The sequence below is a fragment of the Crinia signifera genome, chromosome 3 (genome assembly GCF_055691185.1).
Source record: "Crinia signifera chromosome 3, ASM5569118v1, whole genome shotgun sequence".
Lineage (NCBI taxonomy): Eukaryota > Metazoa > Chordata > Amphibia > Anura > Myobatrachidae > Crinia > Crinia signifera.
This window is the reverse complement of record NC_139219.1, coordinates 186,440,298-186,455,340: the sequence shown is the minus strand read 5'-3', so window position 1 is coordinate 186,455,340 and position 15,043 is coordinate 186,440,298. Positions and strand designations below refer to the sequence as shown.

General features: G+C 41.9%; 1 protein-coding gene across 1 annotated transcript in view; it reads left to right on the top strand.

Annotated features, from left to right (window-relative positions):
* Positions 1–7,289, top strand: part of CGA (glycoprotein hormones, alpha polypeptide) — a 39,342-nt gene extending 32,053 nt beyond the window's left edge. The window contains exon 4 of the mRNA XM_083177090.1: positions 5,785–7,289. Within this exon, the coding sequence (XP_083033216.1) occupies positions 5,785–5,862 (78 nt within the window). The 3' untranslated portion in view covers positions 5,863–7,289. The remainder of the gene's footprint in view (positions 1–5,784) is intronic.
* Positions 7,290–15,043: the final 7,754 nt, after the last annotated feature.

The window sequence follows — 15,043 nt, the reverse complement described above, 5'->3', positions numbered from 1 at the left end:
TGATGTGAACCATGTATCGCACAAAAGATCTCTCAGAAGACCTACGGTTAAGAATTGCTGACTGGAAAGGGTAACAAAAGTGTCTCTAAAAGCCTTGATGTTTATCAGTCCATGGTAAGACAATTTGTCTATAACTGTAAAGATGATGGCAAGAGCACAGTGCAGAATGCTAAATGAGTTGAAGAATCCTAAAGTGTCAGATAAAGACTTACAGAAATCTCTGGCACATGCTAACATCTCTGTTGACAAATCTACGATACGTAAAACACTAAACAAGAATGGAGTTCATGGGAGGACACCACTGAGGAAGCCACTGCAGTCCACAAAAAACATTGCTGCACATTTCAAGTTTGCAAAAGAGCACCTGGATGTTCCATAGGACTTCTGGCAAAATATTCTGTGGACAGATGAAACCAAAGTCGAGTTGTTTCAAAGGAACACACATCACTATGGCCTTTATTCAGATCTGATCGCAGTACAAATTTGTTTGGAAAATGGGCAAAACCATGTGCACTGCAGCTGGGGCAGATGTAACATGTATAGAGAGAGTAAGATTTGTGTGAGTTATTTTGTTTCTGTGCAGGGTAAATACTGGCTGCATTTTTTATACTGTAATTTAGATTTCAGTTTCAACACACCCCACCCAAATTTAACTCTCTCTGCACATGCACATCTGCCCCACCTGCAGTGCACATTTTCCAAACAAATTTGTACTGCAATCAGATCTGAATAAGGGCCTATGTGTGTAGAAAAAAAAGGCACAGCACACAAACATCAAAACCTCATTCCAGCTGTGAAATATGGTGGAAGGGGCATCATGGTTTGAGGCTGATTTGCTGCCTCAGGGCCTGGACAGATTGCTATCATCGACAGAAAAACGAATTCCCAAGTTTATCAAAACATTTTGCAGGATAAATTAAGGCCATCTGTTCACCAATTGAAGCTCAACAGAAGATGGGTTATAGAAAATACACCTTCTGGAGTGGTCCGTTCAAAGTCCTGACCTCAACCCGGTTGAGATGCTGTGGCGGGACCTCAAGACATCCCAAGAATATGCTGAACTGAATCAGTTTTGTAGAGAGTAATGGTCCAAAATTCCTCCTGACCATTGTGCAGCTCTGTTATGCCACTATAGGAAATGTTTGGTTGAGGTTATTGCTGCCAAAGGAGGGTCAACCAGCTATTAAAGCCAAGGGTTCACATATTTTGTCCACCCTGCAACTAGCTCCCATATAGGGAAGCCAATCCCGGGGCATTTTTTCAATCCCGGGATTTGGGATTGAAACATGCTCAATCCCGGGATTCCCGGGACTGGCTTTCCTAATAAAAAAACCACCCTGGCCGCCCCGCAGTCTAATCCTGAAACCCTGGGATTGGAATCTCCAATCCCGGGATTGAAATCCCGGTGTTTTGGGGGACAAATCCCAGGATCCCCCCCAATCCTGATCCTGGGATTGGCCACCCTACTCCCATATTACATAACTTCAAAAAGTGCTGTCACAACTGCCCTTGTAGCATGCAGCCTCAAATGTATCTATTGTTGCAGCTACAATATACACCATAATCAGGTATTAGTCCAGCCTATATGCTGCCTAGGCTATGTGCAATAGCAAAAGGATAAATGTCCTCATTTATATGTACAGCAACAGAAATATGAGCAGTAATATGTCCATAATTAATAAATTTAACATTATGTACATATCAGTAGTAATATGCCCCTAATATTCCATGAGGAATAAAAATGCAGATTTACTAGATTTACATCAATATGACCATCAGGAGTTGCACATCATTAGTCCCATTCACAGCACAGTGGTAATACACCACTAATATGCCCATCACTAGTAGTAAGGTTTAGTAATAGGACCTTAGATGGTAGATTGCTGGACCGTTCAACTGACAACGGCTTCGGGAGATGTATGCGTGTGCGATAGCACGCCAGGCTCCCTAGTTCATAGGGGCCTGCCCAAAATATCATGAGTGTTGAAGCCTAATGAAGTGAGTGTTCAGAGCTGCTATCTTGAGCCGCAATCGGTGAAAAAAAAAACACTTATTATCTCCTTGATCATTTGAGGTCAGGAGTAACCTGTCATAAAGCAGACTTACTGGGGGAAATTTACTAAAGGAAATTTGTAAAAAAAATAGGTGTATTTGTATCAAGAAATACACTTATTTTTGACATTTACTATCCCAAAAATATGGCAATTCGTATTCGTATTGATAGCATATCAATACGAATACGAATTGCCGTATTTTCGGGATAGTAAATGTTAAAAATAAGTGTATTTCTGGATACAAATACACCTATTTTTTTTTTACAAATTTCCTTTAGTAAATTTCCCCCAATATGTCTTTTGATTCAGTTAGGGGCAGTTGTGGCTTATGTGCAGGAGATGGGGCAGGCTTACTCCCATAAGTACAGAAGGATTTGTGCACCTTCAGTTACTTACACCAATATTTATTTAACCACAATCTTCATTAATGTCATAATGGCAGATATATGTCCTATTTAATGTTATATATATATATATACACCATATATACTCGAGTATAAGCCTACTTTTTCAGAACATTTTTTATGCTGAAAAAGCCCCCTCTCGGCTTATATTCCAGTGAGGGTCCCACTTGAGTCAATACATTTTCCCAGTTTTTTGTTGTAAAATTAGGTGCCTCGGCTTATATTCGGGTCGACTTATACTCAAGTATATACGGTATATATATATATATATATATATATATATTTCTATCCATATGTTGGGGATAGCACTCTCTAAATGTATCAACATCTGCCAGGGTGCCATAATCCAGAAAGTCCCAAAGGTTCAGGTACTTCCAAGTATATGCAGAGAAAAATGGAGACACTCACCGGGCTTGCTTGAAGCTTATTTTAATCTCACCAGTACATTAGTGCATTATAGTGGGTACAGGTCGTCGTTTCCGTCCAGTGCAGGACCTTTTTAAAGACCCCCTTCCTGCTCTCTCCAGTGGAGAGAGCAGGAAAGGGGTCTTGAAAAAGGTCCTGCACTAGACCGAAACGTCAATATATATATATACAGAAGGGTATCGGCACTCACCCACACTGGAACAACGTTTTGGGTCTTTTTATTAAACCCGTCGTCAGGCAGTACAATATCTGATATTGTACTGCCTGACGACGGGTTTAATAAAAAGACCCAAAACGTTGCAAACGCACCTTTAAGTCTCTGAGATTTGTTCCAGTGTGGGTGAGTGCCGATACTCTTCTGTATGTATCCTGCTCCGTTCGCGCACCGCCCCAGCAAGCTTTGAAAGCAAGTGCCAGCTGTTCGCCTCGTGTATATATATATATATATATATATATATATAATTTTTATGTAAAGTCCGCACTCTAGTTAGTATCTGGTTGACTGGGGGGTGCTCCTACAGATGAATGAACATCAGAGTATATATTGGAGAAAAAGGGCACTCACCAATTTGATAAAAAGTCCAAACGGTTTTTATTCCATATGATAATTAGATGCTGACATATCGACGTGACGTTTCGGTCCAAACCGGACCATCATCAGGATATAAAGCAGCCAAGAACAGAATTCTCTTCAGACAACCAACCTGGCATCCTCTCCTGAGGATGGATGCCAGGTTGGTTGTCTGAAGAGAATTCTGTTCTTGGCTGCTTTATATCCTGATGATGGTCCGGTTTGGACCGAAACGTCACGTCGATATGTCAGCATCTAATTATCATATGGAATAAAAACCGTTTGGACTTTTTATCAAATTGGTGAGTGCCCTTTTTCTCCAATATATATATATATATATATATATATATATATATATATAAGCAATGAATGGGCACTCAGGGACTCCAAGATGCTGGTGAAATCAAAAAAGACCAAGTTTATTCCATATGTGGTCTCACAGGCGTCAATGTTTCGGGGGCCGGACCCCCGCCCCAGCAAGCTTTGAAAGCAAGTGCCAGCTGTTCGCCTCGTGTATATATATATATATATATATATATATATATATATATATATATAAGCAATGAATGGGCACTCAGGGACTCCAAGATGCTGGTGAAATCAAAAAAGACCAAGTTTATTCCATATGTGGTCTCACAGGCGTCAATGTTTCGGGGGCCGGACCCCCGTCGTCAGGACAAGATGCAGACAAGGTATAATACGTATTTCACCAGCATCTTGGAGTCCCTGAGTGCCCATTCATTGCTCTGATATATTCTGTGGGCAGTTCTATGCTGCTGCCTTCTGTAAGCTGGCACCGGGGCAAGCTATCTACTACTCCAGCTCATTTCAGTCCTGAGTGACGGCCCTTGCTGTTTTCTATCTATCTATCTATCTATCTATCTATCTATCTATCTATATATATATATATATATATATATATATATATATATATCTATCCTTGTTAGACCTCTACATACATCAGGTTGGACACTAGGGGGAGGATGTGGGAGGCCCTGTATATTTCATCTGTAGTATTTACCTTTACTGATGCCAGCCCTGCTTATCACTATACCATGACACAGGTGGTGGCTCTATGTTACAGTATATCCCTATCTAGGTATATATAGCCAGCACTTTCCTGTACAAATGTATATTTGACACCTTGATTAAAAAGCAGAATTTACTATATTCAATTAATATAGCCCATATTTCTCAATCAAATAATGATTGCATCTTATTGGGTACATGCCAAAGCACATATGCCCCTTTATCTTTCTTCAGTTTATCTCTCTCCAAGTGTTGCCCCTATTTTGTTAAACAAACAATTTGCCCAGTATCAATAATGTTTCTACGAAATAGCAGGACTGAAGATGCCCTTACACAGAGCGATGTACTCCGTACTTTTTGTACTAGATCGCATTGCGTCTAGCACACAAAACATGCGATGTGCTACAGCAGTGTGTGCTACAGTACGTGCAGTGTATACTTTATGTGCTGTGCGATGTGATGTGCATGGGAGCCCACATCGCATCGCACCCTAACATCGCTCCGTGTTTGGGCGGCATTAGCCCGTAGTTTGATTGGTACTTGTTTCCTAGCACGGCGCCCACGATTTTCAATCGTATGGCATCTTATGCCTTGTATCGCATTGCATGCAATATAGCCGCATGCGATGCAATGCGATTTTTGCCCCCCCCCCCCTGTACGGTTTTTAATTGTATAAGCACCCTAATGGGTGCTTACAAGGTTAAATGCACCTCCACGCCACCCCCACGCCACCCCCACTAAGAACGCCAACATGGAGCTCCCGTATATTACTTTACATGTATTCCACGTCCCCTCGCGGGGCTCGCAGCGCTCGCCACGCTTCGGGCTTGGTGGCTTGCTGCGCTCGCCACACTATATAGAGTCAACTCCATGCCGACGTGGATAGTGGGGGTATGAAAAGGTCGGTGGACGCGTACCACCGCCCCTCGCCACGCTTCGGGTTGGCGTTGATACTGGGGGTGGCGTGGGGGAGCTTTTAACATTGTAAGCACCCATTACGGTGCTTATAGAATTAATAATCTTATAAGGGGGCCATTTAACATTGAACACACCCATTAGGTTGCTTATACAATTTAAAATCGTATACCATCGCATTATATGCCATTGTATGCCATATACATGGTATATGATTTTAAATTGTATAACATCAGGTGCCATTGTCACATCGCATCGCATACCATTGTAAGGCTTATGGTATACGATGCGATGGGCGCCGTGCTAGGAAACAAATACCGTTTGATTTAACCATCTGTAATTTGTTATTGTTTTGACAAGTGTATGACAATTTTATGTTTTACAGATCACTTTAATGGGTACTTTGAAGATTGAAAATCATACAGCATGCCATTGCAGTACATGCCTCTACCACAAATCCTAAATGTCAAACATATCTTATGTGCAAATCAAATTATAATCAGCTATCCTATTTTATCTTTTAATCAAACATGATGCTTATCCTAACATGTCGGAACCCCAGTACATTTATTTAGATTTTATATTTGACACATAAATTGTAACATTAAATCATACTTTCCATATGAACCACTATAAATGCAATATATATTAAGAAGGAATGCGGAAAACACACTGGTCTTTTTCTGAAGGCGCTTGCACATGAAACATTGGGATTTAGGCTGGAAGAAAAATTCTTGTTTGATCAGAGGTTCTGACAGGGGGTGGCGTGTAATTTGTGGTCTTGCCCATAGACACAGTCTGACTCCATCATTTTTATACCTATAGTATAAATAGATGAATGTTTTGGGCTCAGTTTTATTAATTTTAGATTTAATCATTTAGGATTTGTATGCAAGAGGGACCACTGCGGAACACTGTCAGATAATAAGCAATAATACAGATAACTATAGTTTTCAGCACTGTAAAATGTAACAATTGCCATTCTGAGATCACATTTACAATACAACACATATTTGTAATAACTATCACTTTCCAATATACTGTAAGAATATCCAAGAATGTCAAGACGTAAGGATAAAACAAAATGTCAGCCTCAGAATCTAGACTACAGTTACGCTCATCTTACAGCTCAAAAATATATATTTCATTATAGTTTACAATTTTGTTATCTCCACATCCTTGAACTCTAAATGCCAAGAGTGGATTAAAACTTAATGTTCTCATTTGTGAAGCAAAGATAAATGAATTAACTTTTTGCTGGCCTTTTATATGATCAATTAGAGTTTTATGTATTAAGATCTTATAGCTTATTATTGTCATCAACATTGAATAAAGGACTAGATTGTTTAAAACACAACATATTTCAGGCATCCTATGGCAGTTATGCAATGCTAGTCATGTTACCAAGTCTTCGTTACACTCTAGAAAACCTGGAAATTTATCAAGAAGATCGGAGAAGATGCCTTCAGTCAACAGAAACAAATATGTATTGTTTGTTGTGATCATATAATAAAGAAACCCTGCAAAATGTTTTTTTTAACTCTGTTTAATGGTATGCAAATTATATTTCTAAATTTAAAGCTGAATAAATCCTAAAAACGCATTCAGACTATTTCATTTGAAATGTTTATTTAAGGTAGACAAGATGTCTTTGAATTTTATGTTCCCTAGTTATACACCAATGCATATACTTGATTTTCTCTTTAAGCTCATAAAATTACTGATCTTGTCAAATGTAATCTGCAATGTGTTTATGTAAATCGTTTGGTGTTTTATTGTTTTTGCAATGTGTGCAGCATTAAAAATGTAGCTAGTATTGCGTGTTGCAGTCACATATATGGTGTAGATACTTGGAATTATGTGGTACAAAATAATAAATGGTCACACTAGTGTACAGTATACTGAACTTTCTAAATAAACTGGGAAATGGGCATGTAATTGCATGCCACAATAAGGGCTCTAGACACCCTGTCCGGGCACCAGTATTTCAGGGGGTGTGGCCTAACCACACTGATGTGACCACACCCCCTTCACATGAAAAAAAAACCCCTATTACATATGCTCCGTGTGTCCCTCAGTTAGGGGCGGATACAAGAGGCTATGGGCTGTATTTATGAAGTGTTGGTTTTCCAAGCCTACACTTCTTGGTGGTTTTCAGGAGTAAATTCAAAGTGCCAATATCATTAAGTATACAGCATTCTGAGCGCAACCCAAATGCTCCATAATCAGTTCCCAAAAAGTTGTGAGGTTAGGTTATACTTCTACAGGGGAAGGAGAGAATGATGAGTGCACATAGGATCCCAAACGCAGAAAAGACACGGTACCTGAGTCCCTTTATTTAGGAAGGAGACTTGAGTCTTTAATGTGGTATCACATGAGGTATGTTTTTATTATACTACATAAAAAAGCTTTACTTGTCTGAATTGCGAACCCAAATAACAGGAGATGGAGAGAACTACTGTACTTACAACATTCTTAAGGAATGTTCCACTTTTCTGAATCACTGGTGGTGAAACAGCAAAATGTATGAACATCTTGGAATGGGGGAGTGAAACCCCCCATCTGGTTATTATTATTATGCCAGACACCCATAATGCATCAGCTGCTGCAGCCAGGGACAGAGCTGTCCCTGCTATGGTGAATGGGCATCAGCATCTGAAGCTGTCAAAAAGTGCCACTGACCAACATAGCAGCATGCTATCTGAAAGATAGCACTGTGGAAATTAAGGGACCCATAGTGTCCCTGTCCTATACCACTCACTGGCACATTAACCCCTTCACGACAATTGACGTATATATACGTCATGGCCGGGAAGTACTTCCCGACCGTTGACGTATATATACGTCATGGCTTAAAACTGTCACTGCGTCTAGAGACGCAGTGACAGAGGGACGATGTCTGCTGTCCCTGACAGCAGACATGTCCCTGCATGCCCAGGGGGGGCTGCGATGCCGCCCCCCCGTCGCCGATCGCTGTGATTGGCTGTTCAGTGTGAACAGCCATTCACAGCGTTTTCCTGTGTCACCGGCGAATAACGTTCGCCGGTGACACGGGATCGGAGGTGATTGGTGCTGTAAAGTACAGCACCAATCACCGCGGGGTGTAAGGGTGACACTGGTGTCACCCCACCTCACCCCGCCCGCCCCCAAAGGCCGTGATTGGTCCGTCGGACCGACGGACCAATCACAGCCGTGGAGGGGGGTTTAAACTAACGGTGACTGCACTGCAGACGCCATTCCGGTCTGGAAAAGCGTGCAGTGCGGTCACCGTGCCCCACCTGCCGCCTATACTGACCAGAACCCTTACCTGATCATTGATCATTGATATTGTGACATTTTGTGACATCCTGTGCTGCATCTTGTGCTGCATCTTGTGCTGCTGCGATTTATTAGATAGATAGAGAGTTAGAGAGAGTTAGAGAGAGAGAGATAGAGAGAGATAGAGAGGCCTAGTGCTATATTTTGTGCTGCTGCAGTGTGATAGAGCTATAGATAGAGAGATAGAGAGAGATAGAGAGAGAGAGATAGAGAGAGAGATAGTGACAGATTGTGCTATATATTTTTTATATAACTGAAAGAGATAGAGAGAGATAGAGAGAGATAGAGAGGCCTAGTGCTATATTTTGTGCTGCTGCAGTGTGATAGAGAGAGATAGAGAGAGAGAGATAGAGAGAGAGATAGTGACAGATTGTGCTATATATTTTTTATATAACTGAAAGAGATAGAGAGAGATAGAGAGGCCTAGTGCTATATTTTGTGCTGCTGCAGTGTGATAGAGCTATAGATAGATAGAGAGAGATAGAGAGAGAGAGATAGAGAGATAGTGACAGATTGTGCTATATATTTTTTATATAACTGCTGCAGTGTCATAGAGTGATAGATAGTGAGAGATAGAGAGAGATAGTGATAGAGTGCTAAATTTTGTGTCGGCTGCCCCCGCCTTTTTGTGCTGATCACTATATCTGAGGTGATCAGCAACTTTTTGGGGGTACAGAGGTTTTTTTTTTTTATATATACCTGTCAGTACCACCAAAGGTTGTGCACCTGCTGCCCCTCACTGGTAATCAGTGTCGCATCACTGATCACCTTTTTTTATTTTTTGTGAGTGCTGTGGGGTCTTTTTTACATTTTTTTTTTACACACACTGTGATTTTGTGTGTGTCCTGTGGCCACTGTGCACTGATCAGTGACGTACATCACTGATCAGCTTTTTCGGCACAGGGTTGATCTATTTTTTTTTTTTTTTGATCAAATTCCTGTTGCCTTTGAGCGCTGTTCAGTGACGGACGTTACTGACCAACATCTGTGCTCAATTTTTGGCGCAGGACCTTTTTTTTTTTTTTTAACCCCTTCCATTTTTTTTTTTTAACCCCTTCCATTTTTTTTTTTTTTAACCCCTTCCATTTTTTTTTTTTTGAACCCTTCAATTTTTTTTTTTTTGTATTTTTTTTTTCTGCACTACATACACAATACACACTACATACCCCCTGGGTTGAAATAAAGTTTGTACCCCCCCCTACACTATACACGTGTTGAAACATTTCACTACCAGTAACACAAAAATATAAATGGCATCCCAAATGTCATCCCAAATGTCGTCCCAGTCATCCAGGAGAATGTATTCGGTGGAGGAGGCATATGCCATGCTTGCATCTGACTCTGACACAGCCAGTGAGGCAAGCGGGGAATTTGAAGGATTTGTCTTAAGCTCCTCTTCCTCCTCTGATGATGAGGGACCCCCTCAAAGACGCCCCCGTAGAGCAGCTGAGACCCCCCCCCCAATAATTGATCTCGTATGGACCCCACCACCAGACAATTTTGAGCCCCAGGTTCCTGAGTTTTTGGCCATCCCAGGAATCCAATTTGATTCAACAGGTCTCAGAGAAATTGACTTTTTCAAATTATTTTTCTCTGATGATTTTATAAATTTAATGGTGGACCAAACTAATTTATATGCCCAGCAGTTTATTGCTCAAAACCCCACGTCATCATTTGCTAGGTGGACCCCTGTAGATGCAGTAGAGATGATGACGTTTTGGGGTCTGGTGTTACATATGGGCATAGTAAAAAAGCCACAAATTAGGCAATATTGGAGTACAGATGTTCTGTACAGCACCCCATTTCACCGTATGGCCATGCCCCGGGCTCGTTTTGAGGCAATCCATAAATTTATACATTACACCGATAATGCACAGTGCCCACCCAGAGATGATCCCACCTTTGACAGGCTATTCAAAGTCAGGCCGGTCATTGATCATTTCAGTGCCAAATTTGCAGAGCTATACATCCCTGATAAATGTATTAGTATCGACGAGTCCCTTATACATTTTAAAGGAAGGGTTAAATTCCGCCAGTACCTTCCCAGTAAGAGGGCAAGGTATGGCATAAAAATGTATAAGCTGTGTGAAAGCACCACAGGGTACACCCACAAGTTTAGGGTATATGAAGGGAAGGATTCAAGAATTGAACCACCAGAATGCCCCCCCTCCCTCGTAGGTGTTAGTGGAAAAATTGTCTGGGATTTAATGCACCCCTTCCTGGATAAGGGTTATCACCTCTATGTGGATAACTTTTACACCAGCATCCCCCTGTTTAAGGCCCTTGGTTCAAGAGGTACAGCAGCTTGCGGTACTGTGCGCAAGAACCAAAGAGGCCTCCCCAAAACGCACATTGCCCAAGTAATGAGAAGGGGTGAAAGCAGGGGAATATGCACCGAAAATATGTTGTTGGTCAAATATAAGGACAAGAGGGATGTCCTTATACTGACAACAATTCATGGAGACAGTACCACCTCCATCCCTGTACGAGGTACCAGTACCCACACCTCCAAACCAAATTGTATCCTAGATTACAATAAGTACATGGGCGGAGTGGATCTTTCAGATCAGGTACTAAAGCCGTACAGTGCCCTGCGGAAAACAAATATCTGGTACAAGAAGCTGGCCGTGTATATCATCCAGATGGCACTGTATAACGCTTACGTGCTATTCCGTTCTACCGGCCAGAGGGGGACATTTATGCACTTTCAAGAGGAAGTCATAAAGAGCCTAACATTTGGGAATCAGCAGGCAGAGGGCCCCAGTACTTCTAGTACTGGCCCCCGTATTGTACCAGGGCAGCATTTTCCCAACGAAATCCCCTCCACTGCAAGAAAGGGCAGGACACAAAAAAGGTGCAAAGTTTGTTATAAAAAGGGAATAAGAAAGGAAACTATTTTCCACTGTGAAACTTGCCCCGACAAACCCGGCCTATGTATAAAGGAGTGCTTTAAAATATACCACACATCTATGGATTATTAGGTTCATCATTTCACCGTGCTTCGGGGGTCTTGCTAATGCCACATAGCACCCACCATTCATTCCACCAGAATCTGAGCTGCAAAATCCAAAAATCACTCCTTCCCTTCTGAGTCCTGCCATGCACCCAACTGGTATTTTTTGGTCACATGTGAGGCATTGCCGTACTCTGGAGAAATGGGGGCACAGATTTTGGGGTGCTTTGTCTCCTTCATTCCTTGTGAAAATGAAAAATTTTGAGCCAGAAGTACATTTTTGTGTAAAAAAATGTATTTTTTTCATTTTCACTGCCCAGTTGTACCAAAATTGATGAAACCCCTGGGGGTTTGAAATGTACACTATACCCCTAGATGAATTCCCTGAGGGGTGTAGTTTGCAAAATGGGGTGACTTGTGGGGGGGTTCCACTGTATTGGTAATGCAACATAGCACCCACCATTCATTCCACCAAAATCTTTGCTGCAAAATCCAAAAATCACTCCTTCCCTTCTGAGTCCTGCCATGCACCCAACTGGAATTTTTTGGTCACATGTGAGGCATTGCCGTACTCTGGAGAAATGGGGGCACAGATTTTGGGGTGCTTTGTCTCCTTCATTCCTTGTGAAAATGAAAAATTTTGAGCCAGAAGTACATTTTTGTGTAAAAAAATGTATTTTTTTCATTTTCACTGCCCAGTTGTACCAAAATTGATGAAACCCCTGGGGGTTTGAAATGTACACTATACCCCTAGATGAATTCCCTGAGGGGTGTAGTTTGCAAAATGGGGTGACTTGTGGGGGGGTTCCACTGTATTGGTAATGCAACATAGCACCCACCATTCATTCCACCAAAATCTGTGCTCCAAAATCCAAAAATCACTCCTTCCCTTCTGAGTCCTGCCATGCACCCAACTGGTATTTTTTGGTCACATGTGAGGCATTGCCGTACTCGGGAGAAATTGGGGCACAGATTTTGGGGTGCTTTGTCTCCTTCATTCCTTGTGAAAATGATAAATTTTGAGCCAGAACTGCATGTTTGTGTAAAAAAATGTAATTTTCCATTTTCACATCCCAGTTATACCAAAATTGGTGAAACCCCTGGGGGTTTGAAATGTACACTATACCCCTAGATGAATTCCCTGAGGGGTGTAGTTTGCAAAATGGGGTCACTTGTGGGGGGGTTCCACTGTATTGGTGCTTGGGGGGTCTTGCTAATGCGACATAGCACCCACCAAAATTCCACCAGAATCTGAGCTGCAAAATCCAAAAATCACTCCTTCCCTTCTAAGTCCTGCCATGCACCCAACTGGTATTTTTTGGTCACATGTGAGGCATTGCCGTACTCGGGAGAAATTGGGGCACAGATTTTGGGGTGCTTTGTCTCCTTCATTCCTTGTGAAAATGAAAAATTTTGAGCCAGAACTGCATGTTTGTGTAAAAAAATGTAATTTTCCATTTTCACATCCCAGTTGTACCAAAATTGGTGAAACCCCTGGGGGTTTGAAATGTACACTATACCCCTAGATGAATTCCCTGAGGGGTGTAGTTTGCAAAATGGGGTCACTTGTGGGGGGGTTCCACTGTATTGGTGCTTGGGGGGTCTTGCTAATGCGACATAGCACCCACCAAAAAAACACCAGAATCTGAGCTGCAAAATCTAAAAATCACTCCTTCCCTTCTAAGTCCTGCCATGCACCCAACTGGTATTTTTTGGTCACATGTGAGGCATTGCCGTACTCGGGAGAAATTGGGGCACAGATTTTGGGGTGCATTGTCTCCTTCATTCCTTGTGAAAATGAAAAATTTTGAGCCAGAACTGCATGTTTGTGTAAAAAAATGTAATTTTCCATTTTCACATCCCAGTTGTACCAAAATTGGTGAAACCCCTGGGGGTTTGAAATGTACACTATACCCCTAGATGAATTCCCTGAGGGGTGTACTTTGCAAAATGGGGTGACTTGTGGGGGGGTTCCACTGTATTGGTGCTTGGGGGGTCTTGCTAATGCGACATAGCACCCACCAAAAAACCACCAGAATCTGAGCTGCAAAATCTAAAAATCACTCCTTCCCTTCTAAGTCCTGCCATGCACCCAACTGGTATTTTTTGGTCACATGTGAGGCATTGCCGTACTCTGGAGAAATTGGGGCACAGATTTTGGGGTGCATTGTCTCCTTCATTCCTTGTGAAAATGAAAAATTTTGAGCCAGAACTGCATGTTTGTGTAAAAAAATGTAATTTTCCATTTTCACATCCCAGTTGTACCAAAATTGGTGAAACCCCTGGGGGTTTGAAATGTACACTATACCCCTAGATGAATTCCCTGAGGGGTGTACTTTGCAAAATGGGGTGACTTGTGGGGGGGTTCCACTGTATTGGTGCTTTGGGAGTCTTGCTAATGCAACATAGCACCCACCATTCATTCCACCAAAATCTTTGCTGCAAAATCCAAAAATCACTCCTTCCCTTCTGAGTCCTGCCATGCACCCAACTGGTATTTTTTGGTCACATGTGAGGCATTGCCGTACTCGGGAGAAATTGGGGCACAGATTTTGGGGTGCATTGTCTCCTTCATTCCTTGTGAAAATGAAAAATTTTGAGCCAGAACTGCATGTTTGTGTAAAAAAATGTAATTTTCCATTTTCACATCCCAGTTGTACCAAAATTGGTGAAACCCCTGGGGGTTTGAAATGTACACTATACCCCTAGATGAATTCCCTGAGGGGTGTACTTTGCAAAATGGGGTGACTTGTGGGGGGGTTCCACTGTATTGGTGCTTGGGGGGTCTTGCTAATGCGACATAGCACCCACCAAAAAACCACCAGAATCTGAGCTGCAAAATCTAAAAATCACTCCTTCCCTTCTAAGTCCTGCCATGCACCCAACTGGTATTTTTTGGTCACATGTGAGGCATTGCCGTACTCTGGAGAAATTGGGGCACAGATTTTGGGGTGCATTGTCTCCTTCATTCCTTGTGAAAATGAAAAATTTTGAGCCAGAACTGCATGTTTGTGTAAAAAAATGTAATTTTCCATTTTCACATCCCAGTTGTACCAAAATTGGTGAAACCCCTGGGGGTTTGAAATGTACACTATACCCCTAGATGAATTCCCTGAGGGGTGTACTTTGCAAAATGGGGTGACTTGTGGGGGGGTTCCACTGTATTGGTGCTTTGGGAGTCTTGCTAATGCAACATAGCACCCACCATTCATTCCACCGAAATCTTTGCTGCAAAATCCAAAAATCACTCCTTCCCTTCTGAGTCCTGCCATGCACCCAACTGGTATTTTTTGGTCACATGTGAGGCATTGCCGTACTCGGGAGAAATTGGGGCACAGATTTTGGGGTGCTTTGTCTCCTTCATTCCTTGTGA